The 21,650-nt window shown below is 45.4% G+C and overlaps 1 protein-coding gene across 2 annotated transcripts in view; it reads left to right on the top strand.

The window, feature by feature from the left end:
- The first annotated feature begins 376 nt into the window (after positions 1 to 376).
- The window catches only part of VCL (vinculin), a 122,812-nt gene continuing 101,538 nt past the window's right edge, over positions 377 to 21,650 (top strand). Inside the window, exon 1 of one of the 2 annotated variants that reach the window (XM_070752041.1) lies at positions 377 to 784. In XM_070752041.1, the coding sequence (XP_070608142.1) occupies positions 617 to 784 (168 nt within the window). In that variant the 5' untranslated portion in view covers positions 377 to 616. The remainder of the gene's footprint in view (positions 785 to 21,650) is intronic. The other variant, XM_070752040.1, reaches the window with a different exon arrangement.

Here is a 21,650-nt window from a genome sequence, read left to right as displayed (position 1 = left end):
CTGAGGAAAAACCCCGCAGCAAACTGAGGAGAGAAAAGCCCGCCCGGAGGGGAGAGAGCTCACTCGACGCGGGTCAGAAGTAAAGTTCCAGGGAAGGGGGCGGGGCCTGGCTTTTTCCACACGCACCTCCCCACCCTTCCGCTGGAATCCTCTCTCCCGCCCGTCCCGAAGGCTCCCGGCTTTAAATCATCGCCTTATATGGCCTCCAGAATGCCTGACGTCACGCCGAGCCCGGGACGGCCAGTGGCGGAGCAATCCAAGCGGGTGGGGGGGAGGAGGGAAGAGCAGGGAGGGAGGATGGGAGGAGTCGGAATGCGGCCTCCCTCCAATCAGGGCAGGGCTGCCCGTCCGCCATTGGAGGAGACGCGGCCGGAGCGGGGAAAGGGGTGGGCGTGGCCTCGCCCCGCGGCTGCGGAAGGTTCGCTGAGGGCTGAACCGGGCGAAGCGACTTTTTTTGTGTGTGTGGGGACGGGAGGAAGGCGGCGTCGCAACAGCTCCCGAGAGAGTCCTTCGGTTTTCCCCCCTCTCCGAAGTCGGCCGGAGCTTCCCGACCGCCGCCAGCGCTTGCTCGGAAGTTTTTTTCCCCTCGGAGGCGCCGGCTCTTTCCCCCGCAGCCATGCCGGTCTTCCACACCCGCACGATCGAGAGCATCCTGGAGCCCGTGGCCCAGCAGATCTCCCACCTGGTCATCATGCACGAGGAGGGCGAGGTGGACGGCAAGGCCATCCCGGACCTCACCGCCCCCGTGGCCGCCGTCCAAGCCGCCGTCAGCAACCTGGTCCGGGTGAGTCCCGCGGGAGAGGCCGGGCGGGGCGGGAGCTGCCCGGGGAGGGAATCCCGTCCTTCTCGGAGGAGCTGCCTTGGGCGGTCCCGGGAGGGCGGAGGGCGGCTGTTTGCAGTGAGGGAGGGGCGGGTTGGTGGTAGCGCGGCTTTGCAACCCCGAGCGGAGCCCCGTCTAAACTTCTTGGCTCGGCCCCCACTGCGCTTGTCCCGAGCAGGCCGTTCTCGGGGAAGCCTCCTCCTCCTCCCCCCTTTCCCTTCCCTTCCCTTCTTTAACCACTCACTTCCTTTCCCTTCCTTTTCTTCCCTTCCCCATCCATATACTTCCTTCCCTCCTTTATCCATTCACTTCCTTCCCTCCTTTATCCATTTCTTTCCCTTTTCTTCCTTTCCCTTTCCTTCCCTTTCCTTCTTTATCCATTCACTTCCTTCCCTGCCCTATCCATTTACTTCCTTTCCCTTTCCTTTTCTTCCCTTCTTTATCCACTTACTTCCTTCTCCTTCCTTTTCTTCCCTTCCCTATCCATTTACTTCCTTTCCTTCCTTTCCCTTCCCTCCGTTATCTATTTACTTCCTTTCCCTTCCTTTTCTTCCCCTCCCTATCCATTTACTTCCTTTTCTCCCCTTCCCTTCTTTATCCACTCCCTTCCTCTCCCTTCCTTTTCTTCTCTTCTTTATCCATTTTCTTCCTTCCCTTCTTTATCCACTCACTTCCTTTCCCTTCCTTTCCTCCGCTTCCCTATCCATTTACTTCCTTCCCTTTTCTTCCCTTCTTTATCCATTCACTTCCTTTTCTCCCCTTCCCTTCTTTATCCACTCACTTCCTCTCCCTTCCTTTTCTTCTCTTTATCCATTTTCTTCCTTCCCTTCTTTATCCACTCACTTCCTTTCCCTTCCTTTCCTCCGCTTCCCTATCCATTTACTTCCTTCCCTTTTCTTCCCTTCTTTATCCATTCACTTCCTTTTCTCCCCTTCCCTTCTTTATCCACTCACTTCCTTTCCCTTCCTTTTCTTCCCTTCCCTATCCATTTACTTCCTTCCCTTTTCTTCCCTTCTTTATCCATTCACTTCCTTTTCTCCCCTTCCCTTCTTTATCCACTCACTTCCTTTCCCTTCCTTTTCTTCCCTTCCCTATCCATTTACTTCCTTCCCTTTTCTTCCCTTCTTTATCCATTCACTTCCTTTTCTCCCATTCCCTTCTTTATCCACTCCCTTCCTCTCCCTTCCTTTTCTTCTCTTCTTTATCCATTTTCTTCCTTTCCCCTTCCTTTTCTTCCCTTCCCTATCCATTTACTTCCTTTCCTTCTTTATCCACTCACTTCCTTTCCCTTCCTTTCCTCCGCTTCCCTATCCATTTACTTCCTTTTCTTTCCCTTCCTTTTCTTCCCTTCCCTTCTGCATCCACTGGCTTCCCTTCCTTTCCTCCCCTTCCACCCCAGAGGAGAAGCAACTGCTTCTGGAACAAGTTCCTGACACCTTCCCTTGCCTGCTTTCCTCCCTTCTCAAAGGCCTCCTCTCCGGGCTCTCTTTTCTCCTGCAGGGGAAGGAATTTCCCCTGGGAGTTGCCTTCTTGGCTTCTTCTGGTTTTCCATGAAAGGGATGAGCAAAAGCGATCCGTCCCACCCCCTGGCTTGTAAGACCTTCCTGACCTGACATGGGTGGGTTTTACTTCCAAGGAAGAGCATGCGAAGGCGCCTCGGACGTGAGGATGTGCTGGTTCCAAGGGGCTTAACCCAGAGGTCTTCAAACTTGGCAGCTTTAAGGCTTGTGGACTTCAACTCCCAGAATTCCACAAGTCCTAAAGCTGCCAAGTTTGGGGACCTCTGCAAAGTTCAAACCCTCCTTAACTCATTGCCAGGAGCCTTTCTCTTCCCACAATGTCCAAGTTGTCTTTAGATTTAGATTACTAGAGTCGGAAGGGACCTTGTAGGTCATCTAGTCCAACCCCTCCCTCAAGCAGGAGTCCCTACATTTTATTTATCTATTTATTTATCTATTTATTTATCTATCTATCCATCCATCTATCTATATATATATCATCTATCTATCTATCTATCTATCTATCTATCTATCTATCTATCTATCTATCTATCTATCTATTGGATTTGTATGCCGCCCCTCTCCGTAGACTCGTGGCGGCTAACAACAATGATAAAAACAACATGTAACAATCCAATCCAATACTAAAATAACTTAAAAAACCCTTATTATAAAAACCAAACATACATACAGACATACCATAAATTGTAAAGGCCTAGGGGGAAAGAATATCTCAGTTCCCCCATGCCTGACCGCAGAGGTGGGTTTTAAGAAGCTTACGAAAGGCGAGGAGGGTGGGGGCAATTCTAATCCCTGGGGGGAGTTGGTTCCAAAGGGCCGGGACCGCCACAGAGAAGGCTCTTCCCCTGGGTCCCTCCAAACGACATTGTTTAGTTGATGGGACCCGGAGAAGGCCCACTCTGGGACCTAACTGGTTGCTGGGATTCGTGCGGCAGAAGGCGGTCCCGGAGATATTCTGGTCCGGTGCCATGAAGGGCTTTATAGGTCATAACCAACACTTTGAGTTGTGACCGGAAACTGATCGGCAACCAATGCAGACTGTGGAGTGTTGGTGTAACATGGGCATATTTGGGGAAGCCCATGATTGCTCTCACAGCTGCATTCTGCACGATCTGAAGTTCCCGAACACTTTTCAAAGCATCGTTTTGGACAAGTGGCAGAGTCAAATCTCCCTCTTGAAAGTCTCAATTGTTGGAGCTCTCACAACCTCCGCAGGAAACTTCAGTTCCACTGGTTGATCGCTCTCACTGGCAGAAAATTTCTCCTTATTTTTAGGTTGAATCTCTCCATGGTCAGTTTCCATCTGTTATTCCTTGCCTGATTTTTCGGTGCCTAGGAAAATAGCTTGATCCCCTTCTTCTCTGGCAGCCTCTCAAATATTGGAAGACTGCTATCATGTCTCCTTTGGTCCTTATCTTCACCAGACATGCCATGCCCAGTTCCTGCAACCGCTCTTTGTATTTTTATTTTATTCATTCATTTGTCCAATACACAAATACATAGGAAGAAAAATAGACATGTAGTAATATATATATATATATAAGGGTAAAGTGAACTTAGAGGAGAGGATATATGAAAGAAAGAAAATATATATGATAAGTGAAAGAAAGGAAAGACAATTGAACAGGGGACGAAAGGCACACCAGTGCAGTTATGCACGCCCCTTACTGGCCTCTTAGGAACCTGGAGAGGTCAATCGTGGAGAGTCTAAGGGAGAAGTGTTGGGGGTTAGGGGTTGACACAATTGAGTCCGGCAATGAGTTCCACGCTTCGATAACTCGATTGTTGAAATCATATTTTTTACAGTCAAGTTTGGAGCAGTTCGTATTAAGTTTGAATCTGTTGCGTGCTCTTGTGTTGTTGCGGTTGAAGCTGAAGTAGTCATTGACTGGTAGGACGTTGCAGCATATGATCTTGTGGGCAATACTCAAATCGTGTGTTAGGCGCCGTAGTTCTAGGCTTTCTAGGCCCAGGATTGTTAGTCTATTTTCGTAGGATATTCTGTTTCGAGTGGAGGAGTGAATAATAAGTATGTTATTCATATTTCTGAGAGTCGTTCCTCCTGGCTTTCTTTTAGAAACAAAGAAACATAGAAGATTGATGGCAGAAAAAGACCCCATGGTCCATCTAGTCTGCCCTTATACTATTCCCTAGTATTTTATCTTAGGATGGATAGATGTTTATCCCAGGCATGTTTAAATTCAGTGACTGGATTTACCGACCACGTCTGCTGGAAGTGTGTTCCAAGCATCTACTACTCTTTTGGTAAAATTATATTTTCTCACGTTGCTTCTGATCTTTTCCCCAACTGACCTTAGATTGTGCCCCCTTGTTCTTGTGTTCACTTTCCTATTAAAAAACACTCCTGAACCGTATTGAACCCTTTAACATATTTAAATGTTTTGATCGTGTGTCCCCCCTTTTCCTTCTGTCCTCCAGTCCAGACTATACAGATGGAGTCCATGAAGTCTTTCATGATAAGTTTTATGCTTAAGACCTTTCACCATTCTTGTAGCCCGTCTATTTCCCCTTTTCCTGGGTGTCCCTTTTGCCTCCCCAGGTTTGTTTGCTGCAGGAGGGATTCCTGAGTTCCTAGGCTGGGTCTTTTCAGCCTCTTTACGGATAGCCAAGGCTCTGTCCTACACTGGAGGGATGGTTTGTTGGATCTTGGAGAGACTGCCTAGGTTGTTGAGCATGCAAAGGAGAATAAGGGTTGAAGAAAGCCGGGTCTTCTTATTTAATTAATTAATTTATTGGATTTGTGTTAGCAAAAACTTCAGAAGAGAAGGATTTAGGGGTAGTGATTTCTGGTCGGGCGGTAGGAAAAGCAAGTAGGATGCTTGGCTGCATAGCTAGAGGTATAACAAGCAGGAAGAGGGAGATTGTGATCCCCTTATATAGAGCGCTGGTGAGACCACATTTGGAATACTGTGTTCAGTTCTGGAGACCTCACCTACAAGAATGGTGGAAGGTCTTAAGCATAAAACGTATCAGGAAAGACTTCATGAACTCAATCTGTATAGTCTGGAGGACAGAAGGAAAAGGGGGGACATGATAGAAACATTTAAATATGTTAAAGGGTTAAATAAGGTCCAGGAGGGAAGTGTTTTTAATAGGAAAGTGAACACAAGAACAAGGGGACACAATCTGAAGTTAGTTGGGGGAAAGATCAAAAGCAACATGAGAAAATATTATTTTACTGAAAGAGTAGTAGATCCTTGGAACAAACTTCCAGCAGACGTGGTAGATAAATCCACAGTAACTGAATTTAAACATGCCTGGGATAAACATATATCCATTGTAAGATAAAATACAGGAAATAGTATAAGGGCAGACTAGATGGACCATGAGGTCTTTTTCTGCCGTCAGTCTTCTATGTTTCTCTGTTTCTATGATTTATATGCCGCCCCTCTCCGGGAATTCGAGGCGGCTTACGACATATAAAAGAAACAAGGTAAACATCCTAATCCAATTAATTTAAACTGGTTATAAAGGGAACATTCAAATAACACATCCTAGATCTGAAGGAACGAAATATTGAATATTTCATATGCACAACTATCCCAATTGCACCTCAGCATGTGAGATTGATTGTCCATCAGTGTTGTTTCCTAAGTGGACAGCTTGATTTCAAAGAGGTTTGATTTACTTGGAGTTATATTGTGTTGTTTAACTGTTCCCTTTATTTATTTTTTTTGAGCAGTGTGTTAAAAAATCAATAATTGCATTACATCAATCATACATTACATTTGTCGGCCAGGAGGCTAGGAGAGTCTAATGGTCCCAAGCCTAGCGCCATAGATGAGTCTTGAGACACTTACGGAAGGCAAGGAGGGAGGGGGCAGTGCAAACCTCTGGTGGGAGCTGAGGGCCGGGGCCCCCACAGAGAAGGCTCTTCCCCTATGCCCCACCAGGCGACATTGTCTAGTTGATGGGACCTGGAGAAGGCCGACTCTGTAGGATCTAAACGGTCACTGGGACTCATATGGCAGGAGGAGATAATAATAATAATAATAATAATAATAATTTTTTATTGGATTTGTATGCCGCCCCTCTCTGTAGACTCGGGGCGGCTAACAACAATAATTAAAACAACATGTACAATCCAATAGTAAAAAACAACTAAAACCCCTATTATAAAACCAAACAAAGATCCCGCAAGTAATCTGGTCTGATGCCATGTAGGGCAATGATGCCCTGTTATTGCAATTAACTCTGCTCCCACTGATCTCAGTTATTCTCCCCCCCCCCAGCATCAGCAGTACAAAATGGCAGGTGACCGTCTTCGTGTGAGCGAATAGCAGAGCTTCATCCTGGCCTGTGGAATTCTGGGAGTTGAAGTCTAGACATCTGGACCTAGAGTTTGGGGGCTCTTGGTGTCGAGTAGGGGTGTCAAACTCAGAGCTTGTGGGAATGGATGCGTCATGCACCGGTCACGCCCACCCCCGGTTTAGGGAAGGGAAAAAGTTACCGTATGTCACATGATGATGTGATGGACCGTGTTTGACACAGAGAGAATAAGGAAGATGACTTTGATGGAGATCCCTAGGCAAAAAGGCTAAACCAGGAGTCTACGAGCTTGGCATTCCTTCCTTCCTTCCTTCCTTCCTTCCTTCCTTCCTTCCTTCCTTCCTTCCTTCCTCTTTCCGTCCGTCCATCCATCCACTCTATCTATCTACCTAACTACCTACCCACCTACCTACCTATCCATCCATCTATCTATCTACCTAACTACCTACCCATCTACCTACCTATCCATCCTATCTATCTATCTATCTATCTATCTATCTATCTATCTATCTATCTATCTATCTATCTATCTATCTATCTATCTATCTATCATCTATTATCTATCTATCATCTATCTATCTACCCACCTACCTACCTACCTAACTCCCTACCCATCTACCTACCTATCCATCCATCTATCTATCTACCTAACTACCTACCCATCTACCTACCTATCCATCCTATCTATCTATCTATCTATCTATCTATCTATCTATCTATCTATCTATCTATCTATCTATCATCTATCTATTATCTATCTATCATCTATCTATCTACCTACCTACCTAACTCCCTACCCATCTACCTACCTATCCATCCACCTACCTACCTAACTACCTACCCATCTACCTACCCATCTACCTACCTACCTATCCATCCATCTATCTATCTATTTGTAATTCTTATATGCCGTCCAATTCCCGAAGGATTCTGGCCAGCTTCCAATGAATAAAAAAACAATACATTAAAAACAGTATAAAAGACATCTATTAAAAAAAACCCCATTAGCATACACACTCACAATCATATTTCTAGGAATCTAGGATTCCATCCACTCAACAATTCCAGACCTGTCAGAACAGCCAGGTCTTCATGGCTCTACGGAAGTCCGGCAAGGTGGGAAGAGTGCGAATCTCTGGAGGCAGTTGGTTCTGTAGCGTCGGAGCCACCCCTGAGAAGGCCCTTCCCCTTGGGTGCGCCAGCCGACATTGTTTGGCTGATGGGACCTTGAGAAGGCTGACTCTGTGGGCCCTAATTGGTCACTGAGTGGCTGATAGTCTGGTTCTGAGCCGTTTAGGGCTTTATAGGTGATAACCAACATCTTGAATTGTGTTTGGAGACTGACCGGTAACCAGTGCAGCTTGCAGAACAATTTAAAAAAAATATTTTATTTATTTTATTCAACTTCTATGTTGCCCAATCCCAAAGGACTTATGACTTTTGGACTTTAATTCCCAGAATTCCTCAGCCAGGGCACGCTGAGGAATTCTGGGAGTTGAAGTAGAAGTGCACTAGAGTGCCTTCCGTCCCCTGTCCTATTGCTCTCCTATATCTCCTGTACCTTTCTTCTATTCCTATATCTCTTCTTCTATTCTTTCATTGATATGTTCTATTACTATGCCTTCTTTTATATATATTTTACTGTGAGTACCTCCTCCATAACCTTCATCATGTATTTTACTATGTGTATATAGATATATACCCACTAAAACCCTCATTGTGTATTGGACAAAATAAATAAATTAAAAAAAGTCCACAAGTCGTAAAGTTACCAAGGTGGAGACCCCTGAGTTTAAAGCATTTTTAAACTCCAGAAGATTCTGTTTATTATAGCCAATTTCAGTAAAATTATTCTGAACTTCCTGGAGAGTAGATTTCCTGGTGTGGCCTACCTCGTGGGGGAACCAAGCATTAAAGGAGCTTTATGTGCAAATATTTTGGTTTTTTTTCAGTGTCTCAAACTTGGTCTGAGAATTCCTATTGATCCAAACCCTCATTCAGTCTGATCCTGTGTTAGTCTTTCCTTGGTTTATTTATTTATGTATTTATGTATGTATGTATGTACGTACGTACGTACGTACGTACTTACTTACTTACTTAGTTACTTACTTACTTATTTACTTACTTATTTACTTATTGATTGATTGATTGATTGGATTTGTATGCCACCCCTCTCTGTGGACTCGGGGCGGCTAACAACAGGGACAAAAAACAGAATGTAAAAATCCAATACTACAACAGCTAAAACCCCTTGTTACCGTATAAAACCAATCATACATACAAACATACCATGCATAAAGAAGCCTAGGGGGAAAGATTATCTTAATTCCCCCATGCCTGACGGCAGAGGTGGGTTTTGAGGAGCTTACGAAAGGCAAGGAGGGTGGGGGCTATTCTGATCTCTGGGGGGAGTTGGTTCCAGAGGGTCGGGGCCGCCACAGAGAAGGCTCTTCCCCTGGGTCCCGCCAACCAACATTGTTTAGTTGACGGGACCCGGAGAAGGCCAACTCTGTGGGACCTAACTGGTCGCTGGGATTCGTGGAGCAGAAGGCGGTCCCTGAGATAACGTATTGCAACTTCTGCATTTACAGTATGTTACTAGCTGCTTATTAATAAACAACATCTAGGGTTAATTCCCCTCTTTCTAGGAATTTCCCCCCCACCTCACCTATTTTGACTTCCAGCATTATACATATTCATCTACTTGTCTCATTTCCATTTCAACCAAAGTTTCTTCAAAGGGTTTCCTCCTTCTCTGATTCGCCATCACTACCTTTTGTTTATTAAGAAAGAAATTCAGATTTTAAAAAAGGCTCCACAGCTTCTGTTGCCAGCTAAAAAGATCCAGAAACAGCCCAGGGCCAGATGATGTCATTAATGTAATGTCAAAATAGACAGGAACAGTTACAGTACTAATGAAAGGTGCAGTGCAGCATTTTTCTCCGTACTGAAGGAGTGGGTCCAGCAGTCACATGGGTTGCTCCTGTCCAATCCGTTGGAACTGAGCCTAGTATTAAAAAAGACTGCTGGATCCGCCCCTTCCCCAGAATTCGCTCAGTTCGCATATCCTGCGGTTGTATTGTGATAGCTTGTTCAACATTCTAACACCTTCCCTTCGACTTTTCCTTCAAAAAATAGTAAGATTATTGTCTTTATTCATTACTTGCACCATTGCGCCAGCCGTTTAAAGAAAAAAAGTAAAAAAAGCGGCTCGGTTTTTTTCCCTTAGGAGAAGTTGCGGTTTCGTTTTCCCCCGGCGGTTTTGCCGGTTACGATTCCTGCGGCCGCTAGTGGATTCTTCTAATCCCTTGGCCCGGAGGTCCTGGTGCAAGTATTTATCGATTATATTATTGATTATTTATCGTAAATATTTAAGGGCTTAAAAGAAATACCTCCTGCGGAGTGAGACGCCTTCCAGTCTCCTGGACTTAGTCGATCGCTTTTCCCTTAAGAAATTCTACGGAGCGATCTTTTCGGCGCGAAGGCCTTCGCGCCCTTTTTTAAATCTAGGCCTCTCGTGTTGGCCTCCTGCCAGCCGTGTAGGCCTCAGTCCACCGCGTGGATCCCGGAGCGGGCCTTGGGGGTCCCAGGCTAAATTCTCCACCGGCTAAGCCTCCAACCAGAGTGCCTTGGTTTACTTAATTATAAAGTTTAGGGAGGCTGGCCCCGCTGGATTTGGGGGCACGAACTCTGGGTTTGCCCAGATTGTCCTCACTCTTCAGCAGCTTCGAGGCCTCGAAGCAGGATCCATTCCTCTTGGGAAGTCCTTAAAATTCTTCTCCTTATTATTTAATTATTGGCTCAGCCTTGTCTTCTGTTAATTGTCAGACTATGGCTTCTTTTCCCAAGAGAGGCACAACTAAAGGTCCCAAAGAGGTTAGGCCTACTGGTAATTCTACTGAAGTTCCCCAGGCCTCTTCCTCCTCTTCCTCAGGCACCCATTCCTTAGCCAAGCCCACCAGGGCTGAGAAGAGAAGGGACCCAGCCCTACAAAAAATACATGATAAATCAGCCAAACTTTTTAAGGTGCAGGCCCAAGTGCATATCAATCCAACCCCCCCGGAGGCCTCTAACCTGCCTCTTTCTGGGGTTCCTGTGCTATCCCTGGATGAGCCAAACCTAAATCCACCCCAACCTAACCTATGGGGTTTAGGTCCAGAGGAGCCAGATATTACCGAGGATTCCTCCCAGCCAGAACCTGCTCAGGCCCTCAGGGATCCTCCGGCTTTTCCGGCTGATATTTCTTCCCTGCCTCCGGAGTTTCAGTCTATCTTGACTATTCTGACTAACACCATTGACGCTAATCTCTCATCTTTCAATGTGCTTCTCTGTCTCATCCCCCACCACGCTCCTCCCGTCCCGTGAGTTCTTCTCCTTCCTACAGAGCCCCAACAATGGAGGTCTCTGACTCCTCTCAGGAAGAGGAGGAGGATGTGGATGCAGAAGAGGATGATGACCCATTTCAGCGTCTGTCGGAAGATGAGGAATCTCAGATTAAGATTCCAGCCCCAGCTGCTATCTTTCCTTCGCAGCTTTTCAAATCTCTCCTGTTTAAAGCTAGAGTATCCACGGGGCTAGCCGGGCAAGAAAAACAGGCTACTTCTTCCTCAGACCCTCCGGAAGAAAATCTTCCTTATTTCATGGGAGAACAGGAAGACAATGAGGTAATACCTATGCCCAAGTTGTTTAAGGATGCCTTGCTTAAACAGTGGGAACACCCAACCGTTGGCTTTACTCCCACTCCCAAGGACAAGAAGCTCTACAAGCTCTTCTCCTCCTATGAGGAACTCCTAACATGTCCCAAGCCAGATGAACCAGTGAAGACACTCCACTCGACTGCTGCCATACCGGGCGAAGCAGAGGAGGTCCTCCGGCCAGAGGACAAACGACTTGAGCAAATGCTCAAAAGGAGTCTCCTTACAGACTCATGGGCCATTAAGAGTGCTGCAGCGGCATCCTTCTTTTCCAGAGCTATGCTCTTGTGGCTTCGTCAGCTCCAACCACACCTGCCTCCAGATGTCTTACGGGGCCAACAGGATTTCAACAAAATCTTCACAGCTCCCCGATATGTAGCAGATGCTTCCCTCCAATCTTCCAGATTTGCAGCCAGGTCAGTAGCAGTCTCCACATCGGCCAGAAGACTTCTATGCTCCGCCCTTGGCAGGCGGGAGTAAGACAGAAGTGGCAGTTAGCCATGGGTCCACTGAAACGTAACCTCCTCTTCGGAGACCTTCTGGACCCTCTCCTTACGGAGACCACAGACAAGAAAAAGGTCTTGGGACCTACCACCAAGAAGGCCCCTAAACCGCAGCCCTTTCGGCGCTCAGGGCGTCAACAGGATCAGGGCTTCGCATTTCAAAGGAATCCAGGTCAGTATTCCCCTCGGTTTCGATCCCAATCTAGAACCACCAGGGGCAGAGGTTCCTGTTATCAGAGAGGATCCTCTTCTACCAGGGCTTTCAAAAGAGCCAGATGGTAAGTTTTCCTCCTTTCCCATAGGCGGTCGCCTAGCCTGGTTCTTTTCCGCCGGGCACCGTTCTTGTAAGGACCCCTGGGTCATTGACACTGTGGAAAGGGGCCTAAGGTTAGAGTTCATTTCACCTCCCCCTAACCGTTTTATTTCTTGTCCTTCTCCCAGTTCCACTCCATCTCGTATCCGAATGGAGGAGGCTATTTCTCTTTTGTTGACTATTAGAGCTTTTCAACCGGTCCCCTCTCTCCAGAGAGGTTTAGGCTTCTATTCCATCCTCTTCATGGTCCCTAAGACCTCTGGAGGCTGGAGAGCCATCTTAGATCTAAAGAATTTGAACCGGTTCATAAAATATAGGGAATTCAAAATGCATTCCTTATCTTCCATTTTAGCAGCTCTACATCAGGGAGACTTTATGGGGTCTCTGGATCTCACGGAGGCCTACCTCCATATTCCCATTGCCAAGGTCCATAGGAATTTTCTGCGCTTTGCCTTTCAAGGCAGGCATTTTCAGTATAGGGTTATGCCATTTGGGCTCTCCTCAGCTCCCAGAGTCTTCACTAAACTCTTGGGATCCTTGGCAGCTCATATCCGGGCCTCTCCCGTTCATATTTTATGTTATTTAGATGACATTTTAATTCATGGAAATTCCAGAACTGGTGGGGCTACAGACCTCTCTTTTTACCATGTCGGTTCTACAGAATCATGGTTTCTCCATAAATCTTAAAAAGAGCCACCTTGATCCATCCACTTCCATTCTGCATCTGGGAACTATCATTAATTCTGAGATATCCCAGGTTTTCCTCTCCACTGAGAGAAAACGCAGCTTTTTGGATCTCATTGCTCGCATCCTGCCCCAGCAATCTGCCTCCATTGCCACCCTATCTTCCCCTTTGGGTAAAATGGTGTCATGTATTGGTATTGTTCCCTGGGTCCGTGTTCACGCCAGGGAACTACAGTGGCTTCTATTACCCTACCAGTGATCGGGCCACAGCAACTCGAATCGTCGCATCACCATCCCACCGACGGTCCGCAGATCCCTCAAGTGGTGGACTTCTCCAGCCCTAGACAAGGGATCTCCCTTCCGGTGCCCCGACTAGTTTGTAGTCACCACAGATGCCAGCCTCTCGGGCTGGGGGGCCCACGCCCAGGGTCTTTTAGCTCAGGGCACATGGTCACCGGAGGAGGCTTCCAGGCCCATCAACTGACTAGAATTAAGAGCCGCGTCTCTAGCTCTAAAACAATTCCACTCTCACATCTCTAACCAACATGTGCTGATTCTCACCGACAATATAGTCACCAAAGGCCATATTTGCAGACAGGGAGGCACAAGATCCAAGGCCCTCATGAGGGTGGCCCCGAAGTTAGGCCTTTGGGCAGAGAAAAATCTCCAGTCGCTTCTAGCCGACCACATCTCGGGGAGCCTCAATGTCCAAGCGGACTGGCTCTCGCGAGTGACCTTAGATCCAGGCGAGTGGAATCTCCATCAGTCACTGTTCCACCAGATCTGCCTCAGGTTCGGCCATCCAGTGTTGGATCTATTTGCGACCAAAGCCAATGCCCAGCTCCCTCGCTTCATCTCCAGGTTCCCGTCTCCGGGAGCAGAGGCAATCAATGCTCTCAGGAGCCCTTGGCCTCCAGGTCTATTGTATGCCTTCCCTCCAATTCCAATTCTGCCAGACGTGATCAACAAAATCCTCCTGGAGAAGGCCCGAGTAATTCTGATTGCCCCTCACTGGCCTCGCAGGCCCTGGTTCGCGGACCTCCAACAACTGTCCGTCCAGGACCCCTGGCGACTCCCCGTTTCGGAGGATACGTTGCGACAGGGGACCTCCTTCCACCCGGACCCAGAGTGGTTCCACCTCACCGCCTGGCTATTATCCGGAGGGACTTAGACCTGCGAGGGTATGACCCGGACACAGTGGAAATCATCCTGAAGTCTAGAAGAGGGTCTACCAACCGGATCTACGACCATACTTGGTCCAAATTCCATCAGTGGTGCTCGCAGGAAGGTTTTTCAGCACCATCCGCCGACACCTGGCCGCCATTTCTTCCGTCTTGGCGGGGCCCTCGCAGGCAACCCCTCTGCTCCTTTCCAGAAATCCAAGAATTTCTAAGAGGAGTGGCCATCCTCAGGCCTTCTAAAATCCACAGATATCCTACCTGGGACTTGCCACGGGTTCTTCACTCCCTTACTCAGGCACCTTACGAACCCCTGAATTCTGCGTCCCTCAGGTACCTATCCTTTAAGGTAGCATTCCTGGTGGCGATTACATCCGCCCGACGCATATCTGAGTTGGCAGCCCTTTCTATCAGACAGTTTTCACCAGGATAAAGTGGTTCTGCGACTGGACCCCACCTTTCTACCAAAGGTTAGTTCCATGTTTCACAGATCTCAGGATATCATATTACCTTCCTTCTGCCTCCAACGAGAGCATCCCCTGGCAACTAGATGGCACACTCTGGATCTCACTAGAGCGCTAAAGGTTTATATCCAACGCACAAGATCCATCCGGAGATCTGAAGCACTCTTCATAGCCTACCATCCCAGATCCTTGGGATCCAGAGTGTCTTCTACAGTAATAGGTCGTTGGATCAGAGGGACCATCTCTAAGGCCTACGAGACAGCTCCCCTTTCCATTCCAAGGAATATTACAGCGCATTCCACCAGAAGTGCAGCCACATCTGCCGCTTGGGCGACTCAGGCTCCGTTGGAAGAAGTCTGCAAAGCAGCCACTTGGGCCTCGCCAAATTCCTTCATAAGGCACTACAAAATCGATTCGTACGCATCAGCGGACGCTGCCTTCGGCAGTAGAGTACTCCAATCCGTTATCTCTCACGATAGCAATGTACTCCCACCCTAGGGACCTATCTCTTGGGTATGTCCCATGTGACTGCTGGACCCACTCCTTCAGTACGGAGAATAGGCGTTGATTGCTTACCTGAACGCCTCTTCTCGTACGGTGAGTGGGTACAGCAGTCACTTCCCTCCCTATGTGTGGTCTTCTTTACCTTCTATTCTATTTTCTTATAACACATGAGAGTTGAACATTAAAGAGCTTCACTACTGAGCCTAGTCTATGGATTCGCGAATTCTGGGGAAGGGGCGGATCCAGCAGTCTTTTTTAATACTAGGCTCAGTTCCAACGGATTGGACAGGAGCAACCCATGTGACTGCTGTACCCACTCACCGTACGAGAAGAGGCGTTCAGGTAAGCAATCAACGCCTATTTTCTGGGCTGAATCCATTTTATTCCGCAAGGGGAATGACTGAAGGTTATTATTATTATTATTATTATTATTATTATTACTTATTGGATTTGTATGCCGCCCCACTCCGCAGACTCGGGGCGGCTAACAACAATGATAAAAAACAACATGTAACAATCCAGTTTAATAAAACAACTAAAAACCCTTATTATAAAAACCAAACATACAAACATACCATACATAACTTGTAATGGCCTCGGGGAAGGAATATCCTAACTCCCCCATGCCTGGCGACAAAGGTGGGTCTTGAGTAATTTGCGAAAGACAAGGAGGGTGGGGGCCGTTCTAATCTCTGGGGGGAGTTGATTCCAGAGGGTCGGGGCTGCCACAGAGAAGGCTCTTCCCCTGGGGCCCACCAAACAACATTGTTTGGTCGACGGGACCTGGAGAAGGCCAGCTCTGTGGGACCTTATCGGCCGCTGGGATTTGTGCGGTAGAAGGCGGTTCCGGATATATTCTGGCCCAATGCCATGTAGGGCTTTAAAGGTCATTACCAACACTTTGAATTGTGACCGGAAATCGATCGGCAGCCAATGCAGGCCGCGGAGTGTTGCAGAAACGTGGGCGAATCTAGGAAGCCCCACAATGGCTCTCATGGCCGCAAGGTGTATTTTTTTTTTGCTTAGTCCCTCATTAACCCCTCTCCTTGAACCCCACTTCTTGACTGCTGCTTGTAAATAAAAGCAAGCTGCCTTGGGGAGCTTGGCACGACTTGTTCTCTTATGTTTTGCTCCTGAGTAGAAACATAGAAGATTGATGGCAGAAAAAGACCCCATGGTCCACCTAGTCTGCCCTTATACTATTTCCTGTATTTTATCTTAGGGTGGATATATGTTTATTCCGGGCGTGTTTAAATTCAGTTCCTGTGGATTTACCAACCACGTCTGCTGGAAGTTTGTTCCAAGCATCTACCACTCTTTCAGTCAAATAATATTTTCTCGCGTTGCTTCTGATCTTCCCCCCAACTAACTTCAGATTGTGCCCCCTTGTTCTTGTGTTCACTTTCCTATTAAAAACACTTCCCTCCTGAACCTTATTGAACCCTTTAACATATTTGAATGTTTTGATCATGTCCTCCCTTTCCCTTCTGTCCTCTAGACCAGGGTTTCCCAACCTTGGCAACTTGAAGATATTTGGACTTCAACTCCCAGAATTCCCCAGCCAGCAAATGCTGGCTAGGGAATTCTGGGAGCTGAAGTCCAGATATCTTCAAGTTGCCACGGTTGGGAAACACTGCTGTAGACTGTACTATGAAGTCTTTCCTGATGAGTTTTATGTTTAAGACCTTCCATCATTTTTGTAGCCCGTCTTTTTGGACCCGTTCAATTTTATCAATATCTTTTTGTAGATGACGTCTCCAGAACTAAACACAGAATCAGACTGCTATGGAAATATTTGAGGCTACAATATTTCCCTTGTGGAGCAACATAGTTCTTAAGCAGGGTGGATTAAAAAAAAAAGATTTAAAAAAATTAGATCGGTTTTTTTAACATTTAAATTGCATTTTTTTGATTTTTATCAAATTTGTTTTGATAAAATGCTTTTGGAATAAAGCTATCTAAAGATAGTTTTCTATTTAAGATACTTTCATAGTTCAGTATGAAATGGATCTTGGTTATGTAGCAGGAGGCTGTATATTTTGCAATATTGCTACTGTCGGTGAGTCAACAGAAAGGTCAGAGGAGGAGCCGCTGCGGGACAGAGATGACAAAAAAATATGATTTAAATTGAACTGATTTAATATCAAGCCTTTTTGCTAGAGATTAAAATCGTGATTTAAATCAACTTGGCTTAAATGGCATTGGGCCAGAATACATCCAGAACCGCCTTCTACCGCACGAATCCCAAGGGGCCGATAAGGTCCCACAGAGTTGGCCTTCTCCGGGTCCCGTCGACCAAACAATGTCGTTTGGGGAGCCCCAGGGGAAGAGCCTTCTCTGTGGCGGCCCCGGTCCTCTGGAATCAACTCCCCCCCAGAGATTAGAACGGCCCCCACCCTTCTTGTCTTTCGCAAATTACTCGAGACCCACCTTTGTCGCTAGGCATGGGGGAGTTAGGATATTCCTTCCCCTAGGCCATTACAAGTTATGTATGGTATGTTTGTGTGTATGTTTGGTTTTTATAATAAGGGTTTTCAGTTGTTTTATTAAATTGGATTGTTGTATGTTGTTTTTTATCATTGTTGTTAGCCGCCCCAAGTCTGCGGAGAGGGGCGGCATATAAATCCAATCAATCAATCAATCAATCAATCAATCAATAAATAAATAAATAAATAAATAAAAATCCACCCTGCTGTAAAGCAAATTTTGCTCTGTTTTATAACTTTCCTGCTGCTTAGTGAATCTGCAGTAATTAAGCTATGGTAGTAACCTTGTTGCTACGTGAATCCGACTTCCCCATTGTTTATCAGGAGATCCCAAAAGAGGATCACACCCCCAGGTCATCACATCCATCATAAATGCATTCCAGGTGCCAAACATCCAAATTTCGATTGGGAATGTTGCTACAGTCTTAAAGTGTGAAAAACTATCATTAAGTGGCTTCCCCCCTGTTCTGCCGGTGTGTCTCAACCGCCCGTAATTACAGGGTAATTAGTCCAGGAAGACACACACCACACGATAAAAGGAAAACCCAAAAGTTTTTATAAACAGAAAAACAGAAACAGCTCCCTTTTTAAATGTCAAAGGGATTTTCTGGTACACACATGATTTTTAGATAGATTTTTGCTCAAAAAGCATTTTATTAAAATAAATTTGATTTTAAAAAATCTAATTTAAAATTTTTAAAAAAAATTCTTTAAAGAAAAAACTTTTTTTCCATTTTAGCCAAACATATTTGTGTTTATATTTGTTTTTTGATTTCAGTTTTTGTATTGTGCATTAAAAAATAAAATTTTAATTTTAATTTTTTTTTAAAAAAAATTTAAAAATCCAATTTTTATTTTTTATTTTTTAATCATCAATTTTCATCCACCCTAGGGAAGAGGCTGTTTTATGAAGTGCACCGTCTCAAAATGGCAGAACTTGTGGTCCATTTTCGGTCATCACAATTAGAAAGCTTGTATATATATCTGTGGCAGATCCCTGAACTATTCAGATTTTTCTCCATCCGTTATTTTTATTTGGTTTTAATTTGTCCCAAGGAGTTCGGTGTGGCAGTTGTGACCTTCTAACCCTTCTCTAATTTACCCAACCTTTTATCTGTAAAGGGTTTTGTGTTCTCCCCAGGAATTCGGTAAGATGGTCATCAAAAGCATTCGCCTTTTATAAAAGCCCAATAACCTTCAGTCCAGTGTAGCTAGCAGATATTTTTAACCAGTGTCCATTTTAGGATAGCTCTTGTAGAGGGAGTGAACTGGAAATATCTGGAGGTTAAAAATAAATTATAAGGGAGTTTCCCACTCTTTTTTTTGTTCAAAAAGTCAAAGTCTTTAATTAATGCAAGGCTATGAATTTGCCTGTTGACAAAATTCTAATAATTTCCTTGTCTGCAACCTTGTACTGTCTTACCCTGCTTTTATTTCGGTTGCATTGATGCTAGTTATGGGTTCTGCCCCTGTGTCATAGCAGTTTTGTCAATTAGGCTATCACTATTGTGTTTTCCCTAGGTTTATGAACATAGAAACGTAGAAACGTAGAAGTCTGACGGCAGAAAAAGACCTCATGGTCCATCTAATCTGCCCTTATACTATTTTCTGTATTTTATCTTAGGATGGATATATGTTTATCCCAGGCATGTTTAAATTCAGTTACTGTGGATTTATCTACCATGTCTGCTGGAAGTTTGTTCCAAGGATCTACTACTCTTTCAGTAAAATAATATTTTCTCACGTTGCTTTTGATCTTTCCCCCAACTAACTTCAGATTGTGTCCCCTTGTTCTTGTGTTCACTTTCCTATTAAAAACACTTCCCTCCTGGACCTTATTTAACCCTTTAACATATTTAAATGTTTCGGTCATGTCCCCCCTTTTCCTTCTGTCCTCCAGACTATACAGATTGAGTTCATGAAGTCTTTCCTGATACGTTTTATGCTTAAGACCTTCCACCATTCTTGTATCCCGTTTTTGGACCCGTTCAATTTTGTCAATATCTTTTTGTAGGTGAGGTCTCCAGAACTGAACACAGTATTCCAAATGTGGTCTCACCAGCACTATATATAGCGGGATCACAATCTCCCTCTTCCTGCTTGTTATACCTCTAGCTATGCAGCCAAGCATCCTACTTGCTTTCCGTACCGCCTGACTGCACTGTTCACCCATTTTGAGACTGTCAGAAATCACTACCCCTAAATCCTTTTCTTCTGAAGTTTTTGCTAACACAGAACTGCCAATACAATACTCAGATTGAGGATTCCTTTTCCCCAAGTGCATTATTTTACATTTGGAAACATTAAACTGCAGTTTCCATTGCTTTGACCATTTATCTAGTAAAGCTAAATCATTTACCATATTACAGACGCCTCCAGGAATATCAACCCTATTGCACACTTTAGAGTCATCGGCAAATAGGCAAACCTTCCCTACCAAACCTTCCCCTATGTCACTCACAAACATATGAAGTTAGTCGTCTTCAATCTTTGACAGCTCAAGGGCATCTTTTACTTATTTGTTTGCATAAACATAACAAAAATTTAAAAAAGTAATGATAAAAGAGGACAGTAGGACAGGGATGGTAGGCACAATGGTGTGCTTATGCACGCCTCTTACAGACCTCTTAGAAATGGGGAGAGGTCGACTGTAGACATTGTAAGGTTAAAGGTTTTGGGGATTGGGGAAGAAATCACAGTCAGGTAGTGTATTCCATTGCTGAAGACGTGTTTTTTTGCAGTCGAGTTTGGAGTGGTTTACGTTTAGTTTGAATCTATTGCGAGTCTGCGGAGAGGGGCGGCATACAAATCCAATAAATAATAATAATAATAATAATAATAATAATAATAATAATAATAATGTTCATTTATTGCTGCTGTTGAAGGTGAAGTAGTCATTAACAGGAAGCACATTTTGGTATAGGACTTTATGAACTACATTTAGATCAGATTGAAGGCGACGTAGTTGTAAATAGTGTAATCCCAGTACAGTGGTACCTCTTCTTATGAACATTCCTAGATAAGAACTGGGTGTTCAAGATTTTTTTGCCTCTTCTCAAGAACCATTTTCCACTTACAAACCCGAGCCTCCGAAACTGTAACCGGAAAAGGCAGGGAGAAGCATAGTTCCCTCTAAGCTGAGCAGCGAGCAATCGCTCACTTAAAAATCATCATCAACTCAGAGTTTTCCAAACCTGCCCAGAAGCCGAGAGGGAAAGAGTGAGAGGGAAGGAGAGAGAGAGGAAGAGAGAGAAACAGATAGAAAAAAGAGAGGAAGGAAAAGAGAAAGAAAAAGAATGGGAGTAAGGAAGAGAGAAAGAAAATCAAAATCTAGTTTGAAACTAGCTCAACTATTTAAGTGGCATTTTGATATTGATAGAGTTGCCCTATTATGAGCTCACTGTTATAGACACACAGTACAGTATTTTTATTTTGAAATTCTCTGAGGCAAAACAGGGTGGTTTTTTTGTTTGTTTGTTTGTTTGTTTGTTTATTTATTATTTCTGTGCCGCCCAGTCCCGAAGAGACTGCCGCTCAGACACTATACTTTTCCGCCCACCCCGAAAAAAAATTAGAGGGAACACTGGGGAGAAGCCTCCTTGGGGCGTCTCCAAGAATCTCCTGGGAGGAAACAGGGCTGGAAAAGGTGGGGAGAAGCCTCTGTCGGGCCTCTCTAGGAATCTCCTCATCTCCTGGGAGAAAACAGGGCTGGAAAAGGTGGGGAGAAGCCTGCATGTGGTCTCTCTAGGAATCTGATGGGAGGAAGCAGGCCTGGAAAAGGTGGGAAGAAGCCTCTGTCGGGCCTCTCTAGGAATCTTCTCATCTCTTTGGAGGAAACAGGGCTGGAAAAGGCAGGGAGAAGCCTCTGTGTGGCCTCTCTAGGAATCTCCTGGGAGGAAACAGGGCCGGAAAAGGCTGGGAGGAGCCTACATGGGGCCTCTCTAGGAATCTCCTGGGAGGAAACAGGGCCCCCATCCTCCCTGTGGTTTCCCCAATCGCACACATTATTTGCTTTTACATTGATTCCTATGGGAAAAATTGCTTCTTCTTACAAACGTTTCTACTTAAGAACCTGGTCACGGAACAAATTAAGTTCGTAATTAGAGGGACCACTGTATTTCAAGCCTGGTGGAATAAGGCATTTTGTTGTGAAGGGCTCTTTTTGTGAAATACGTCTTGACTCTCTCGATTGTA

This window comes from Erythrolamprus reginae, chromosome 5, assembly GCF_031021105.1.
Source record: "Erythrolamprus reginae isolate rEryReg1 chromosome 5, rEryReg1.hap1, whole genome shotgun sequence".
Taxonomy (NCBI): Eukaryota; Metazoa; Chordata; class Lepidosauria; order Squamata; family Dipsadidae; genus Erythrolamprus; species Erythrolamprus reginae.
This window is presented reverse-complemented; position numbering and strand designations above follow the sequence as displayed.